The sequence below is a fragment of the Schistocerca cancellata genome, chromosome 2 (genome assembly GCF_023864275.1).
Source record: "Schistocerca cancellata isolate TAMUIC-IGC-003103 chromosome 2, iqSchCanc2.1, whole genome shotgun sequence".
NCBI classification, from domain to species: Eukaryota; Metazoa; Arthropoda; class Insecta; order Orthoptera; family Acrididae; genus Schistocerca; species Schistocerca cancellata.
In genome coordinates, this window is record NC_064627.1 from 908,594,765 (window position 1) to 908,614,674 (window position 19,910).

The window sequence follows — 19,910 nt, forward strand, 5'->3', positions numbered from 1 at the left end:
TCACCAGTTAATTTTTGTCTGTTGGGTGTGATAGCTATACTTGAATCATCGGCAAAAAGTACCAGCTTTGCATCTTCGTGAATATAGAATGGCAAGTCATTAATACGTATTAATAACAGCAGAGGACCAAAGACCGAACCTTGCGGCACCCCATTCTTGATTATTCCCCAGTTTGAGAAGTCACCACTTTTTTGGCATATTATGTGAACTGCTTATTTCAACTTTCTGCATTCTTCAAGTTAGGTATGATTTAAACCATTTGAGCACTGTCCCATTCATACCACAGTACTTGAGCTTACCTAGAAGTATTCCATGATTTACACAATCAAAATCCTTGATAGATCACAAAAAATCCCAACAGGTGACTTCTGGTTACTCAGAGCAAATGCTCATTAATGAAAGTATATATAGCAGTTTCCGCTGAAAAACCCTTCTGGAAACCAAACTGAAATTTTGTTAAAACTTTGTAAAAATAAAGGTGTTAAGCTACTCAACAATACATTACTTTTTCAAGAATTTTGGATAAGGCAGTCAGACGAGAGACTGGGAGGTAGTTGTTGACATCAGATGTACCCCCTTTTTTATGCAGTTGTTTAACAATGGCACACTTCAGTCTACCTGGGAAAATACCCTGCTTCAGAGAGCTATTACATATGTGGCTAAGAATCCCACTTATTTCTTGGGAACAAGCTTTTATTATCCTGCTGGAAATGTCATCATTTCCATGTGAACTTTTATTCTTGAGAGAGTTTGTTATCTTCCTAATTTCAGAAGGAGAGGTGGGTGGAATTTCAATTGTATCAAATGGTGTGGGTAAGGCCTCTTCCATTAACTGCCTTGCTTCTTCTAATGAACATTTAGATCCTATTTTCTCTATATCATTTAAAAAAGATTATTCAAAATGTTTTTGACTTTCAGCCTGTTGTTTATCAAGTTTCCATTCGCTTTGATGGTGATGCCGTCATCCTGTACTCTTGGTTGCCGGGTCTCCCTTGTAATAATATTCCAAATTGTTTTGATTTTGTTATCAGAGGTATTAATCTCAGACATGATACACATGCTTCTGGTCTTTTTAATAAACTTTCTTAACATAGCACAGTAGTTTTTATAATATTTGGCTGTTTCTGGGTCATTACCCTTTCTTGTTGTTAGATACAGTTCCCTTTTGTGGTTACAAGATATTTTTATTCCTTTAGTAAGCCAAGGTTTTTTGCATGGTTTCTTATAATTAGATTTAGCTACTTTCTTAGGGAAACAGTTTTCAAATTCTCTTACAAGTGTATCAAGAAATAACTTATATTTTAAATTAGCATCGAGTTCCTTGTACACCTCATCCCAGCCTAACTGCTGAAGATTTTCTCTGAAATTTCTACTTGTTGAGTCATTAACTGAACGCAGAACTTTGGAGGGTAGTTTTGAATTACTGAATGGAGCTATGTCATATACTGTAACTAGCTGAGCATCATGATCAGAAAGGCCATTCTCAACAGGACAAGAATTTACGTTTTTAAACCTATCTTGGTCTATAAAAGTATTATCTATCAATGTGCTGCTGTCCTTTACTACCTGAATAGAAAATTAATGACGGATGTGAAATTGAAAGAACCGAGCAAGACTTCTAGGTCATTCTTCCTATTACACTCTTTCAGTGAATCAACACTGAAGCCCCCACAAATAATAATTTGCTTTCCCCTATCTGACAGACAGCACAATAAGGCATCCAAGTTTTCCAGGAATAAATGAAAGTTTCCTGAAGGGGACCTATATACTGTTACAATTATAAAAGAGCCCTCCTCCAGTTTAAGTTGAAAGGCACGTGCTTCTATATGTTGCTCTAGACAAAACTTTTTTGTATCTAAGCTTTCTACACAGTGATAACTTGACATATATGGCAACTCCTCCTCTCACCTTATTCTCTCTACTCATATGTGCAGCTAGTTTATAACCGCTAATATTTGCCTTTTCCATATCAGACACAATGTGATGCTCAGACAGGCATAGTATATCTACTACATTATCAGATTCAATGTTATCTAAACAATCCCAGAATATTTTGGTGAAAAATGGTAACATTATTTTTTACTTTACTTTTGTGAGAATCTACTTTTTACTTTACTCGACCAATATTTTGGTTAAATATGGTAACATTATTATTTACTTTCTTGTTGTGAAAATTTTGTGAGTTTTGGACCTCTTTAGCACCTACCTGCCTGCCTGAACTTCTCATTGGACACTGATATTAGTCTAAGAAAGAGGTACATCCATGAGTACTAGTGTCCCCCATTATGGATTTCGCTAACAAACCTGCCATTTTACCCTTCCCTTTCCTATTGAAGTGTAGGCCATGCCTTGTGAAATCCCCCCCATCAATAGCCTTGACAGGAACCAATCCAATGTCTGACAGAGTGGCCACCCTACGCAACTGATCGAACTCCATATTTACCCTCCTGACAGAGCGGTTCAACTGGGGCTGATCATGCCACATGAAAGCAGGCACCAGCCCAACATTGGTATGGGTCGCTGCCGAGGCTATTTTCACCAGGTCACACTGTAGCCCTGGTCCCTATCAATACTGTTTCCCACTCCACCCACTATCACCACATGATCCTGCTTTGTGAAACCCTTGCACAAGGAACCTATATCCTCTACCACCTGGTTATGACTTGCACTTGGCTTGAAGAAGTTTGTGACCTGGTACCTGTCACCTAATGTTTCCTGCAAAATCTGACCCACGCCTCTTCCATGGCTGCTACCTAGCAACAGAACTTTCCTCTTACTTTCTACATTTTTGAAAAAGTTGGTTTCCTAGTGAGATTCTGTTGCATCTTAACTACACCTACTTCTACTGGAGCCTCTTCCTTACTTAACTGTGGTAGCAAGGCAAATCTATTGGTCTGTCAGATACTGTCCTCTTTCTGTGGCCCCTGTTCCCAGCTACCACTTCCCACCACTGTTTACCCTCCTCCCCCTTAACCTCTTCAGTTCTTCCCTCACTCTGTCCAAATCAGCCTGAAGGGCTCTAATTTTCTCCTCCTGTCCAGCTATAATCCTATCTCTTGAGCAAACCCTGTAAAAGAGTGGAAGAGTCTCGTTTGCTTCCCCAATTCCCACACCGCTACAATTTCCCCAATGAAACCACCTGTCACAACAGCTGCACAAAACCCCTGAACTAACTTTCCTACTGCAGCTCACACACTTAGTATCTATGGCAGTTTGGAAAGAGTTGAGAGCCCCCTTGGGTGACCTCAGATTGGTTGTGTGCTATCAATAAATCTCTTCTTTTACACAACTTGTGCCATAAATTTGTTTTATCTCCAGTTTTATTCAGTACCTCTTCTTAGCTGTCTTAGCCATCCACTTAAACCTCAGTGGTCTTTTGTTCTACACATCTCAAAGCTTCTGTTCTACACTTGGCTGAACAGCTTACGACCACATTTCACGTCCATACAACACTACACTCAGGATGAATCTTTACAAAAAGAATTCCACACATTTAAATTTATGTAAATTGATATGGGGGGCGGGGGGAGGGGGGGGGGGAGTTATTCAAGTCAGCTGCATTGGAACTTTATGTGGAATCAGCAGTCATGGGTGAAAATGTGTGCTGGACCGGGACTCATACCCAGGATCTCCTGCTTACAAGGCAGTTCAGTTAACCACTGCACCATCTGAACATAGTGTTTATCGCAATTGTACAGACTATCTCGGCTCACCTCCCAGTTGACCCATATTCCCACTGAGTACCACCTATCCACAGCCCCATTCATGTCCTCCATTCTTGTTAGTGTGAGATTCCCACATGAGGTCAAATGGAATTGTTCATTCGCACTGAAGGCAGTGGATTCATCACCCATCGAGGTATATACAGGGTTATTACAAATGATTGAAGCGATTTCACAGCTCTACAATAACTTTATTATTTGAGATATTTTCAAAATGCTTTGCACACACATACAAAAACTCAAGAAGTTTTTTTAGGCATTCACAAATGTTCGATATGTGCCCCTTTAGTGATTCGGCAGACATCAAGCCAATAATCAAGTTCCTCCCACACTCGGCGCAGCATGTCCCCATCAATGAGTTCGAAAGCATCGTGGATGCGAGCTCGCAGTTCTGGCACGTTTCTTGGTAGAGGAGTTTTAAACACTGAATCTTTCACATAACCCCATAGAAAGAAATCGTATGGGGTTAAGTCGGGAGAGCGTGGAGGCCATGACATGAATTGCTGATCATGATCTCCACCACGACCGATCCATCGGTTTTCCAATCTCCTGTTTAAGAAATGCCGAACATCATGATGGAAGTGCGGTGGAGCACCATCCTGTTGAAAGATGAAGTCGGCACTGTCGGTCTCCATTTGTGGCATGAGCCAATTTTCCGCGGGCTACGCGTGAAACTTGCTCGCACGCGTTCAACCGTTTCTTCGCTCACTGCAGGCCGACCCGTTGATTTCCCCTTACAGAGGCATCCAGAAGCTTTAAACTGTGCATACCATCGCCGAATGGAGTTAGCAATTGGTGGATCTTTGTTGAACTTCGTCCTGAAGTGTCGTTGCACTGTTATGACTGACTGATGTGAGTGCATTTCAAGCACGACATACGCTTTCTCGGCTCCTGTCGCCATTTTGTCTCACTGCGCTCTCAAGCACTCTGACGGCAGAAACCTGAAGTGCGGCTTCAGCCGAACAAAACTTTATGAGTTTTTCTACGCATCTGTAGTGTGTCGTGACCATATGTCAATGAATGGAGCTACAGTGAATTTATGAAATCGCTTCAATCATTTATAATAGCCCTGTAATTTAATTTTATATTTAATATAACAGTTTTTTCCCAGAAATGCTTTTCTTGCTACAGGCAATCCACATTTTATATCCTTTTTACTTCTGTCATCGCCATTTATTTATTAGTAGAACTATTGTACTATTTTCCACTTGTGGTTGTAGCAGATTTTATTCTGCTGTTGTAATTTCAGCATTATACCATTCTCAAGCATCTATTAATATACCAACAGAATGGATAAGAACATATAATGGAGAGACAATAGTACGAACAAGAAACTAAGGAATCTGCTAACATGTCATGTTATGGCACTGACACAAAATTTAAGTAATGGTGCAGTTTTAGGGCTGTCTTTTATATTATAGATCATTTAAAATCGTAGGTACATATAATTTTGCAGATTTGATCTGCATGTGAGCACAGTGTGTCACAGCAAAGAGCACAATTACAATGTTGACCCTTCATGTATCCAATTATATTTAATAAATAAAAAATTAAGGGCACTATTATGTATATGACTATAAATACTTAAATAGTGTATCATTTTCTGGTTAAAAACCATTTTCTTATCACTGGTAGAAAATGATTTAATATTCAGAGTACAATGCACCATCAAACAATATTTTCATCTATGTCATAGAAGTGAGGAGAAATGTTACAACTGTAAAAAGAATTATGGTTATATGCCTCTGTCCCATTGTAATTATCCTAATCTTGTTTTTCTGGTCCCTACTGAAACAATATCTAGAGCATTGTGGTTTATTTATGACAAAGTTGATTCTTGAAACTTATTAAGCAGTCATTATGGGGTAGTTTGAGTATCTTCACGTGTTTACCAGTAGGCATCTTTCAAGACCTCCATGACACTCTCATGTTGGTTAAACAGTCGTGTGATCATTAGCGTTACCCTTCTTTGTCCATATATGTTCAACATCCCGTTAGTTTACTTGATTTGGGCCCCACACACCTGTGCAATATTCTAAGATGGGCTGCACCAGTGTTTTATAAGCATATTTCTTTGTAGACTGGTTGCATTAACTAATATTCGACAAATGAACCAAAGTTGCCACCTGCTTTAACTGTGATGGAGCCTATGTGAGCATTTCATTTCACATTGCTGCAAATTGATACAACTATATATTTGTATGAGTTGACTGATTCAAACTGTGATTCACTGATATTGCAGGCATAGTATTCTATGGTTTGTTTTTACTCTCTTGTAAAAAATTCTGCATTGGAGAATGTTTCCAGTATTTGCATCACTTGGAAACCTTATCGAGCTCTGAGTGAATATTTGTGCAGATTTTTACGGACAGAACTACTTCAATATAGAGAACCACATCAACTGCAAAAGGTCTGACGTTCCTATTACTACCACCTGCAAGGTCATCGATATACAACATGAATGCCATGCATTCCAACACCCTTCCCTTTGTACACCCTTCCAACATTATATGCTGCATCCTCCTTAGAAAAAAAAGTCCACTATCTAGTCACAAACTTTGCTTGATACCTCATATAATCTTACTTTCAATAATAATCCTTTGTGGCACTGAGTCAACTGCTTTTCAGAAGTCAAGAAATACTGTGTCTATCTAACTGCCTTGACAGATGGGGTTCAGTATGCCATGTGAAAAATGTGCGAGCTGCATTTCACATGATAAATGTTTGTAGAAACCTTGATGGATGGCTTGAAGGAGGTTATTTTCTTAGAGATACCTCATCTGAGCTCAGAATATTCTAAGAAGCTACAACAATTGGATGTCAAGGAGAGTGGATGGTAGTTTTGTTGATCAGTTCAGGTGTGACATGTGCTCTCTTCCAGCCACTGGGAACAGTTTTTTTGTTTGAATGATCGCTGGTATACAACTGTTCAATGAGGGACCTACTCATGCATATATCTGGTATAGGATCTCATAGTAATTCCATCAGAACCTGGAGCTTTGTCCAATTTTAACGATTTCAGCTCTATCTCACCAGCACTGACACATACCTATTCACTCATTTTTCCTGTGGTACAAGAATTAAACTGGGTCAATACTCATGTATTTTCCTCTGTAACAAGTACATTTTAAAACATGAGTTCAACATTTCCGTTTTTGTTATGCTACTCTCAATTGCAGTTCCTGTCTCATCATGAGTGTCTGGACACTAAATACAATACCACTAGCATGAATTCTTTACAGACGAGTGGGAAAACTGGTAAAAGCCATCCTTGGGAAGATCAGTTTGGATTACATAGAAACCTAGGAACACGCAAGGCACTAATGACCCTATGACTTATCTTAGAAGACAGGTTAAGGAAAGGCAAATTTACACTTATAGCATTTGTAGACTTAGCGAAAGCTTTTCACAATGTTGACTGGAATAATCCCTTTCAAATTCTGAAGGTGGCAGGGGTCAAATACAGGGAGCAAAAGGCTATTTACAAATTGCACAGAAACCAGATGGTAGTTATAAGAGTCAAGGGGCATGAAAAGGAAGTAGTGGTTGAGAAGGGGTTGAGACAGGGTTGTAGCATGTCCCTGATGTTATTCTATTTGTACACTGAGTAAGCAGTGGAGGAAACAAAAGAAAAATTTGGAGTAGGAATTAAAATCCAGGGAGAAGAAATAAAAACCTGGATGTTTGCCGATGACTGTAATTCTGTCAGAGACAGCAAAGGACCTGGAAGAACAGTTGAATGGAATGGGCAGTGTCTTGAAAGGAGGATATAAGATGAACACCAACAAAAGCAAAATAAGGATAATAGAATGTAGTCAAATTAATCAGGTGATGCTGAGGGAATTAGATTAGGAAATGAGGCACTTGAAATAGTAGATGAGTTTTGCTATTTGAGGTGCAAAATAACTGATTATGGTCGAAGTAGGGAGGATATAAAATGTAGACTGGCAATGGCAAGGACAGTGTTTCTGAAGAAGAGAAATTTGTTAACATCAAATATAGATTTAAGAGTCAGGTAGTCCTTTCTGGAAGTATTTGTATGGACTGTAGCCATGTATGGAAGTGAAATGGTGATAAATAGTTTAGACAAGAAGAGTATAGAAGGTTTTGAAATGTGATGCTATAGAAGAATGCTGAAGATTAGAAGGGTAGAACACATAACTAATGAGGAGGTACTGAATAGAATTGGAGCGAAGAGGAATTTGGGGCACAACTTGACTGGGGATCACCAATTCATTACTGGAGGGAAGCATCATAGAGGGAGACCAAGAGATGAATAGACTAAGCAGATTCAGAAGGATGTAGGTTGCAGTAGCCACTCAGCAATGAAGAGGCTTGCACAGGATAGAGTAGCATGGAGAGCTGCATCAAACCACTCTTTGGACTGAAGACAACCACAACAACAACAACAACAATAACAACAACAACACAATGGCCTTCTTGTACTATCAGAATTTCTTTGGACTTTGTAACAGATCTTTTGATAATATTCTGCTACAGTAATTGCTGAAGACCTCATGTATTGCCCTCTTGACACCCACATATGTTTCCTTCAGCATCTCTTTACCTACATCCCTACCCCAAGCTTTGTTTTAGACTTATTATACAGTAGTCTCTCTCTCTCTCTCTCTCTCTCTCTCTCTCTCTCTCTCTCTCTCTCAAAGTTTCCTTACAGTAACTGTATACTATGGAGGGCAACTCCCATCATGAACTGTTTTACTAGGAATATGTCTATACAGTGCATGGTCAACAGTTCTCAAACTTCAACCACAGTTGTTCTACAGGCTCCTGCCCGTAGCTACATGTTCCTCACTGAGATAAGATACCACTACCTCTTTATGTTGTTTACTGAACTCAAATAAAAATAGACAAATGGATACAATGCAACTGCATTATCAGTTGCCCAATAAAAGAGGTAGTATGACGAAAAAGCTAATAAATATGAGAAAATTAAGATTTATGGAGTGTGATGGAGGACTGACATGAATGAAGCCCATTTTAAGAAGAGTCTGTATCAAGTATGTGAAGAGTGATCAAAATCTGTGAATATCCAAAATGATCTGTGCACAGATTACTCACTTTTGTCTTTTACTATTACATGCAGGCAGCACAAGAAGAAATCATACACTGAACGAGTGTGGTGTACACAAATTACACTAGTGTGATATCTAATTTAGAAAGATTTATCATTTCACGTAACACATATAGCAACAGCAAGCAAGTGATAAACCCCAATACAACTGAAAGTCAATTAACCTCTAATAGCAATCCAGGCATCGTCTTTAGTGTTGTGCTGTGCCAATTGAGCAACAGTTACATCCTGTGTTACACCGCCTACACCGGTGAGGTCGGTTCCCGACTGCCCAAGACGGATCCAGTCCATCAAGGAATGACCAGGCCGCAATGCCACTTTGTTGCGTGGATTTCCTGCAAATAAAACAACAGAAAGCATAAATATCACCAGTGTTGACCTTATCTTTTATAAGTGCATTCTCTTAAAATAAGTTGGCTGCAGTTATTTTACCAGTTAACTACTATTCAGGGGAAGTGAAAATTTATCCTCAAGACAGTTAGACCTCTCAGGTTTAAGATCTGGTATCCCTCACAGACTATCTCATCCACATATGTAGGAAAATAAGTAGTTAGCAGGGGGGGGGAGGCTGAGAGCTAGAACTCCGCACAGCTGTGGCATGCAGACAGTTGCGGATGTTAGGTATGGGTGCATATATTCGTGTACAGAAACAATGGAGTTATGATGGGCGCAGCAACATCAATTGTACACATGGCACAGCAGTTTCAGCAAAGGCATGCAGACAGACCGAAGGGCCAGCCGGTTATGTGTCTAAATACATCATATGATGGATAAACATAGCATCACTTCTAGTCTGGATTAGGTCATGGGAGTCTAGGATAAACAATGCTTTGCATCGGCAGCAGACTATGGCACGACTTCATATCTAATGCAAAACAGCAGTGCCGGCATATGGCAAATGCTACCTTACCAGGTTAAGTACAGACAGCAGCTGCTTTGCCCTTTGGTGTGTATTCTGACCATCAGCCAAGGATGAGGACACTAAGCAACTGTTGACTGACTGTGCTTGGGAGGGTGCAGCAAGTGACTCTGGCAGTCTTAGAATTCAAAAGGATGAAATGTTTGTAGATAGTCAATGGCTGGTAGGAAATCCATTGTCTTTAATTTTGACTGCACTGGATTGATTTGAGGATGAGGTGAAGTCAGATTTTGATAAAACAGAATTGAATTTTCTGGGATTTACAATCTGCGTTTCATAATAAAACTCGTGAACCTACATATCAGCAAAAATGTTTTTCTGATAGAAGGTTGATTTAAGAGAAATGACCATCAAATTGAAGATAATCCAGAAGTTTTGGTGGGTAGAAATGAGTGATAAACTAAGGAGGGAAGTGCATTAACAGCAAAGGTGAAAGCTGTAGAAAGCGATCTAGGGGCACAAGAGCTAATTTGTAAGAAATATGAAACATAAACCCATACAATGATAAAATGTAAAACTGAACATATATCTAAATGCAATAGTGAATAAGAGAGAACTTTGGGAAGATATGAACAGCAATAGGTAACAGAGAAAGGAAGATGAACAAATTAAAGGGACCAATAAACAATGTTGCTGTTGGACAGGTTGATGTTCTAGAATGTTATCCCATAGGACATGGGTTATGTACAGAATATTTTTAACAGTGGAAAATAGATCTCAGAACTATTAATTTTTTTGGTAGCATGAAGGGACAGTTTCATTTTATGCGTAAGTGAAGCTGCAAAGACAAATTTTGTTAACGGGAAGTTCAGACTTTGGCTACTCATAGCAAGGTGAGTAGTTTACATATTTTAAGCATTTTGAAACTATGTTTTTACATAAGGAGAGGCAAAACAAACTGATTTACAGAATTAGTTTTTGAATTGACGAAGTTATAACATTGCAAAAGGAGAGCTTGAAGGAGTTCTGTCAAAACGAACTGAGTAAGCTAATTCCTTTGGACAGACCATTGGAAATGCTTTGAGAAATTTCTGCATGTAGCACTGGCACAAGTAAGAGAAAATTATTTTAAATTGTGCACTTGGTATTTGGTGTTACTTAGTATTGCAATTAGCAAGTTAAGTTCAATATGAAGTGAGAGTACTGTAGGTGGACCATCTCCTGCCTCCTGCTAGTATGAGGACAAGAGATGAGCAGACAGCTGCTACCACATAATGCCATGTGAGTGGCCTCAGCAGCTGGAGTTGCTCTAGTTTCCCACCCAGATGACAGTTAAGAAACAGAGAGAGGGAGGAAATGACCATAATTACAGACGTTGTGCACAGATCAGAATACGGTTGGAATAACATCCTAGAAATTTTGTTCCACAGAGCGCGATTGTCATATGAAGACATCAGAAACACCAATCACAGCAATGGAACAAACTAATTCAAATTTAGTTAAGACTAGCTGTTCCCACAGCCACACTTGTGTATCAGCAAAATGAAATGAAATGTGCTTATGACTTTGTTGACCAGGAGACCCCATCCAGGAACAGTTCCGAATGGGGAAAATCCAATCCGGCTGGGAAAAGAACCCATGACTTCATGATCAAGGGTCAGAAACTCCAGCCAAAAGACCACTAATTGTTTAAGCTTAACGCTACTTTTGTCATGATGAGTAAAGGTGACAATACTAAAATAAAATGTGGACGACATGAACTTATTAAATAGTGTTATAAAGGCTCCCCTTCACGGGCTGACTGTAACTGCTGCCAGCAGCAAATCTGACACAGTTCTTGACTCCACAAGTAGACCCAGCAGATCAATTGGATTTAAGGATATGGATAGAGCCTCCACCATGGGAAAAGTAACAAACACTGACTTTCCCAACAACAGCCAGAAATGACTAAAATGAATAGCACTATTCCCATTTAAATATTTGCACGTCTGCAGTTCATGGTCCTTTGGTTAGTGTCAGTGCATCTAGATCAAAGAGTCCTGGGTTTAATTCCCTGTAAGGTCAGATTTTTCTCACTCAGGGACTGGGCATTTGTGTTGTCCCAACCATTTTCTCTCACCTTCATCAACACACCAAGTTACAAAAGTGGCTTCAAAAAGAAAGACTTGCACCAGGCAGTCCCAGATTGGGTATCCTACCCAGTAACACCATATCATCATTTCATTTTCACAGCCATGGTCTGCAGACCTGTGTTCACTGTGTTAATTCTAAATAAAATAATGAATATGCTGAGTACACATAAATTTTATAATGAGCAGATTATCATTTCTGTATTATAATATTTAGTACATTTTATTATTTAACAAGCCTATTCAACAGAGAAGTATGGAGGAGGTGATGTTACAGTACAGAGCTGTTTTTGTTGTCAGGCTGAAGTTCCCATATTGCACATAAGAAAACATAAATACAGAAGGATACAAGAAAACAAATACAGAAGGATACAAACACATTTTACAGTACTGGGTACTTCATACAGTAGAGTAACAATTTGGAGAGATGGTTCATTGCAACAGCATGACAAAGCACCCTGTCATATAGCAGCACCTGTGAGGCAATGGTCTGTGGACAGTAAGATCCCTGTAATGGACTGACATGCTCAGAGTCCAAACCTGAACCCAATGGGACACCTTTGGGATGAATCAGAACAATGACTTCACTCCAGACCCAATCATCCAAAATCACTACCTTCCCTGGTTTTGGCTCTTGTGGAAGACTGGGCTCCCGTATCTCTAGACACACACACACACACACACACACACACACACACACACACACACACACACACACACACACACACACACCCTCAACAGAGTTCAGACCATCACATACATGAAGAATGGACACACCCCATGAGTATTGTGTGACCAAACACATATGATCAGATAAACCATTGTGCAGCATTATGGCCTACCAGTTGACTGGATGTTATCAGAGCATGTACAAGCTGTCAGTGAGACACCTGAGTACAGTATGCTTAAGACATACAAATGACGTCTTTCCAAGATCTGTGAGATCTTACAAAAATTGAGCAATTCAAATGACACTGAGGCATAGGCATACTTCGAGTATCTTAATTCAAAGAGAATTGACTACCTAAGTCAGCTGCCAGGGGCCATACCATGTATACGGGGCTTAGAGGAGCAAATCTCTTGCCAATTCCATGTCACACAAATACACTGACAGAAAAAAAAAAACACCAAGGAGGAGTTGTGTGACATAAATGAAAGTTGGTAGGCATGCTTCTACATTTGAAAGATGACATCTACTCCAATTCCGCGACAGTTGCATAAGAGTGGCACTAGCAATGCCATTATGAGAATGCAAATCAGGTTTGCTTTAAATACATGCTGTAATGGTCTGAGCATTAGTTACCTTTGAGACTGGATGTGGTGAACTGATTTTAGTCAATAATGCCTTTGAGGAAACAAAAACACCATTATCTGTAAGCCACTGAGTCATGTAATAGGGCTATGAGAAGCTATATGCTCCTTCTGCAATACTGCAGAAAGACTTGACATGAATGTAGCCACTGTACACGATTACTGGCAGTGGTGGTCAAGAGATTGTACAGTTGTACAAGGACTAGGCTCCAGATGGCCATGTGGCACTACCAAGAGAGAAGACCATCATGTTTGATGTGGGCTCTGATGCATCATACTGCATCTGCAGCAGCAATTTGAGCAGCAGTTAGTACCACAATGACAACAAATTGTTACAAACTGGTTACTTCAAAGACAGCACCAAGCCACCAAGTGGCATGCATCCCACTGACCCCAAACCACTGCCAATTGTGACATCATTGGTGCCAAGCGAAAGCTCATTGGAGGGCAGGGTAGAGGTCCGTTATGTTTCCAATTAAAGCTGGTTCTGCCTCGGTGCCAGCGATGGCTGTGTGTTGGTTAGGAGGAGGCCAGTTGACAGCCTGCAACCAACCTGTCTGGATGCTACACACACAGGACCTACACCTGGAGTTATGGTCTGGGGCACAATTTTGTGTGATAACAGGAGCAGTCTCTTAGTTATCCCATTCACCCTCACTACAAATTTGTATGTCAGTCTAGTGATTTGACCTGCTGAATTGCCATTCATGAACAGCATTCGAGGAGGGGGGGGGGGGGGGTGTTCCAACAGGACAACAGTCACCCACATACCACTGTTGTAACCCAACATGCACCACATAGAGTCGACATGTTGCCTTGGCCTGCCCGATCACCAGATCTGTCTTCATTCGAATGCATGTGAGACATCACTGGGCGACAACTCTGGCGTCATCCACAAACAGCATTAATTGTCCCTGTGTGGACTGACCAAGTGCAACAAGGCATGGAACGCCATCCCACAAACTGACATCTGGCACCTGTATAACTCTAAACATGCATCTTGCATTCAATATTCTGGCAATTACACCAGTTATTAATGTACCAGCACTTCACATCTGCAAAGGCTTCTCACACTCACATTAACCTGCAATCTTGCAATGTTAATCAATTAAATATGTTACCTAGATAAACGTATTCCTGAAATTTCATTACTCTACATGAATGATCTTTTGGTGTTGCAATTTTTTTCCGCCACTGTATAACTGGTGAGCAGCCATGGCACTCAAAACCATATTTTTGATACGGGGTTGAGAAGCCACTAATCTACATATTTCACAACAAATAACAATTGGAAGAATTAACACAGGCACAGGGCCACTATCAATGGATGCTCGATGCAAGGAAGGCGTCAGGCGGTGGAGGCTTTCTGTTTGCACCACATGAAATGGATCTCCTGATATACATCTCCTGTCACCGATCATAAAAAGAAACTTCGACATCTGCGACAATGTTGACGCACTAATTGCAGCCATATGTACTACAATTATAACATTAACGACCACTATTTCCCAGTGGTATATACGGCAATACATTGCTGAGCCGGAAGTTTTTGCAAGGGGCTACACTATTACCACAAAATGGACGAATGGCGAACTAGTGAAGTCAGTGCGGCTCTATTACTTGCGCATTACACAAGGAGTCAAGTAGAAAAGAACAAGAGAAAGCGGGCTTTGTGGTTGTGTTCTTATTTAAGTAAGTGATATTCTTCAGAAAATGTAACTAGTGAACTTATGTTGAATACATTCCTGTCCCAAAATATTGCCCGAATGTCGGAATACAATTTCAAATATCTCATACAAGTAATTCGTCCGTGATAGCTAAAACTGATACAGATCTAACACAGTGTATACTAGCTACAAAGGATGACAACCCCTTTTCGGCTTTTAGCAATTGGTGATTCGCACAGAAGTTAAATGTCCCTATTTAAAGTTCACCATTCATCAATAACCCCTCGTACCAGAAGTACGCAATGCATTGGTAGAAGGACTGGAAGATTTCATTAAGGGATGTTTAAAGTAAGAATACAATCTTCGTTATTATTTTATTTTTGTTCATCAGCACACACCATTGTTTACACACCCAATTCCTAATTCAGGTATGTCTTAAGATGCTATGAAAATCACGCCATCAGATGCAAACCGTGTGGATGAAGAGCCACATGCGTCTCCATTCTTCTTACGCAGTTTTTCGCCTCGCATTTAGCACAGTTCGAAGACTTAGGACTTTTCTGTATGCTTCATCAAGGGTGAAACCGAGCTCATTGGCAACAGCTTGTCAAATTCCACAATGTAATTTTCACTCTGCGGCAGAATGTGTACTGATATGAAACTTCCTAGCAGATTAACACTATGTGCCGGACTGAGACTTGAACTAAGGACCTTTGCCTTTCGCGAGCTAGTGCTTTTCCGACTGAGCTAGCCAAGAATGTTTCATATCAGCACACACACACACACACACACACACACACACACACACACACACACACACACACACACACCCCGCTGCGGAGTGAAAATTTCATTCTGGAAACATCCCCCAGGATGCGGCTAAGCCATGTGCCCGCAATATCCTTTTTTCCACGAGTACTAGTTCTGCAAGTTTCGCAGGAGAGCCTCTGTAAAGTTTGGTAGGTCGCAGATGAGGTATTGGCGAAAGTAAATGCTGAGAGGACGAGTCGTGAATCGTGCTTGGGTAGCTCAATCGATAGAGCATATGCCCGCGAAAGCCAAAGGTCCCGAGTTCGAGTCTCGGCCCGGCACAAAGTTTTAATCTGCCAGGAAGTTTCAGCTTGTCAAATGTTTTTACAGATACCTCTGGTTACAAACGAACTGCATTTATAACATTCATAGTCCTCTCGTTAGTCCTATTCTCCACTACTGTACATGATGATGAAGTCCCATACTCCTTGACAGAGCGTAGGGAAACATACTGTTTTTGCTCACACCTTTGATTGTAACACTTTCGGTGAGAAGTAGGAAACGAAGGTGAGAGCGAGAGAGAACCGTTTACACGCACGGAAAGATATACATATTGCCCTGCAATACGAAATGTTCTCCACCCTCGGCAGACAATACCAGCAAACTCCCAGCACTATGTCGGCAAATACCTGCAACAAGCCTGCGACATCAGCAGTACTGTCTAGCCATATCGCAAAATTGCCGTCTACTCGCCACACTGTAGTAATATTGAAGGCAATGTTATTGCGGCCAAATATTGCCGTAAAGCATGACCCAACAGCTACAATTTCAGCGAGTGAAACGAGCAGTAATGACGTTTATATTTCTCGTTTGTCACAAATACTTGATTGATTATTTCCGAATATGTCGCGATTTCGAAGGGTGTGGTTAGGTAGGAACCTAAGAGCACAGCTTAAAGTGAATTTCCTAAGAGCTTCAAACAGGTAAAAACAAAGCTAGAGTACAAAGCACATGTAACTCAGTTTACAAATTTAAGCCTGCCCGCCGGTGAAACCATCCTTTTTGACTGGCCTTCCAAGTCCCGACGTTTCATTGGTCGCTTGATTACAGCTCAGACGTCGCGGTGGGGATATTGCTAGACTATGGCTAAACGTCATGTCTTTTCCGTTCTTGCATTTTTACCAACCCTCGTACCAACATCTACTATTTTTGCATATTATGCAGGCCTTGGAGCTAGGAAGCACAACATACAAATTTAGTCAATGCACTTAGAGTGCAAAAGTGTGTGTGTGTGTGTGTGTGTGTGTGTGTGTGTGTGTGTGTGTGTGTGTGTGTGTACATATATATTGTTGAGACTTTAACAAGCTACTTTTGAACTGTGTAATATATTGATGCTATATCACATAAAATAATTTCATCGCCTCTTTGTGCACGATCACACCACAACCAAATAAATTTCCAGAACCCTCAAAAGAAAAAAAATCTGAGAATACTATAATCGCGATGACGTGTCTCCCGACGAAATAAATAAATCGTCCGAAGGTCGGAGGAAATAAAAAACACAAGACAACTTTGTCCTCCAAGGCTTTCTAACAAGGAAATATTACGCGTTGGAGTAGGGGGTCCACCGCAAAACGCGATTTCTACCGAACACCGAGCAGCAGCTACAAGTATCTCGGTTTTGGAAATGATCAACAACTTCCTACGCAAGGAAATGGATCACAGAGTGAAAATAAACAGCCTTCTCAAACGCTCTGTAACCTAACCCAGACGCGCCAGCTGTCAAATTGTTCAGCAGACGGTCATTTCTTAACGCCAACGGCTTTTCATTCTGTAATTTGCTCCACGAACTTGAAATCTGCGCCTGTGAGAGAAAGGTGGTGAGAGTGGTCGGGTGGGGGGCGGGGGCGGATGCAATCAAATTCTTCGGTGGAAATATGGAAATACAAACAAAGAATCTTAGCCGACATAAAATTGTGGTAAACCACTCCGAAAAAAATAGTGTTTCCTGAACGTAACTTATTTCAAACTATTTGCCATAGGGCCAACGATAATTATATCATTTTGAGACAGGTGATGGGCATTATATATGTACACTACTTAACGCACTGATCATCAGTTTCGTAATTTGAACTGATTATGCAAGAGTCGCAAGGGAGGTGCCCGACATTTCGGGATACCCCTGAGGGGTAGTTTTGAGTTGATGAATGACAAACACCAAGAATTTCTTACGAAGGATGTCCACAAATTATCTTCACAACTTACAATTTTAGTAACTTCGAAACTAAACTATGATTTTTAATATGTGATTACTCGAAATTTTTTACTTCCCAGGTGACGCAATTTTAACGCAAAAGTGAACCTGAAAGACATGATAAATGTCGACGCCACAGGAGAAAGCTCGGTGTGAGGCCTGGTCCATACAGACGACGTCTAATACCCAATTGAAACAAAACCCTCATATCACCAGACTTCTTCCTGTGGGGTTTTGTAAAGGATCTGGTGTACCTAACCAAGGTTAGATACCTATATTCCTTGTAGGCAAGCATTCGCAATGCGTTTAAACGATTCATAATTGAGATCTTTAACCGTAAAAGAGGAGAGAAATGGAATTCCGATTAGACATAGACATTATCCTTGCGACCTAAGGGGTGCACGCATTTATGTGTATGAATACGAAAACAAAACTAAATGAGATCTTGTTGCAAACTATTTGTTAATATCTAGTATAGTTTTAAAAGTATTCAAGTCTCACGTTGTAAAGATTATTTATGGACACCCTGTATATCCTTAGGTCTAACGAATTTTACTTTCAAAAGTCTAGAGAATAGAATTTAGAAAACCTAATGCACAGATGGCTTTGTTAGAAAAATATTGAGTTATGGGATCTGTAATGAAATTAATGAGTCAACAAACCACTGGCAGGTCTACCACAAGAAAATTTTGTTTGCGTAGATTCTGCAATAACTTCAGTATTACTATTTAGTTGAGTTTGCCTGGCTGGGGTGATTTACGAAGGTTAAATCCTAAAAGTAGTTTCAGTTTTAATTTAAGTTTTCTGGCGTTTCCCTAAAACACTTCAAACATGTGCAAGAATGAACGGCTGCTTTAACAAGGCAACCCTGATCGATCGATCGATCGATCGATCCATCCATCCATCCATCCATCCATCCATTCACCTATATGGCACACTGTCATGGCTTCTTTCCTTCGGAAGTCACATTACCGGTTTCAAATGTTGGTTACTTCCTTTCTGACATTGAATCAATCCTTAAGACACAAGACAGGGTTCGTAGACATTCAGCGGATTAAAGGAACAACAACGACGGCAGAATTCCTTAGGAAGGGCCCAGCTGATAACTTCCTCCACAATCGTTCAATTGGAGCTTGTTATGTGTAAGTCTCCAATGACATTGCAATCCAACTTTTATTTTCTTTTCTTTCCTTCCAAAGACGACCATTTTGAAACAAAAGCACGAAGTGCCTTAAAATGTGTTTTTTCTTGTTATTATGAACATAAAGAACCTTTAACTTGCCGCTACATTTGAAATTAAAAAAAAATCGTCTTGCTAAAAATCTGACAATTAGCCCTTCACCTTTAAAAACATGAAGCCGTTCATCTGACAAAGCTTCCAACAAATGTAGCATTTCACTACTCCACTAATGGGAATACGTCCTATCATGAAAATGTGCGAGTATGGTTTTTCAAACGATAATATAGCTTTTATTAAGGGTCAATTGGACAGGTGAGATATTGGGAAACAGAAGCTTGCTTACCATATATTGCTTATGTAACACTTTTACATTCCATACATGAATATATTCCACTGTGAGGTTCTCTTCTCGCAGATACGTGTGGGGCTGAAATATTCAGCACTTTTCTGTACAGCTGCAGGGAACAGCAGCCAGAAGGATGGATTCTGGGCGCGATGCCAATATCCTGAGAGGCCGGGGCACCAAGCTTATCTGGACAATAAATACGCACCCCTGTCGCGCAAGGGGGTTCATACGATAGTCTGTAGGAGCGGGGAGGGGGGGGGGGGAGCGCCTAGACGTGGGTGTATGGAGCATTTTTAAGCCAGTAGCCATAAAAAAATTTCAGATCCGACCTGTGTAATACTGACTTAAATCTTTTCATATAAGAAGAGCACCTGGATACACTAAATTTTTTCCTTTCACTGAAAGCTAAGACTTTCCTCATTTCTCCCCATCCCCTCTCGTATCATAAGCCTACTACCCTAGTATAAAATTGCAAGAAATTAAAAAAACAGCAGGAATTCAAAACAACCACTTATGATACAATGTTTTTCCCTAACCCCGCTGATGTCACAGCTCACTGCCCTACTGTCTTAAGCGTAAATTGGTGGGAAATTTAAAAAT

At 40.3% G+C, this 19,910-nt stretch overlaps 1 protein-coding gene across 1 annotated transcript in view; it reads right to left on the minus strand.

Moving 5' to 3' along the window:
• Window positions 1–19,910, minus strand: part of LOC126162841 (cytochrome b5 reductase 4) — a 305,369-nt gene that overhangs the window by 115,300 nt on the left and 170,159 nt on the right. Inside the window, exon 3 of the mRNA XM_049919604.1 lies at window positions 8,979–9,149. Within this exon, the coding sequence (XP_049775561.1) occupies window positions 8,979–9,149 (171 nt within the window). The remainder of the gene's footprint in view (window positions 1–8,978; window positions 9,150–19,910) is intronic.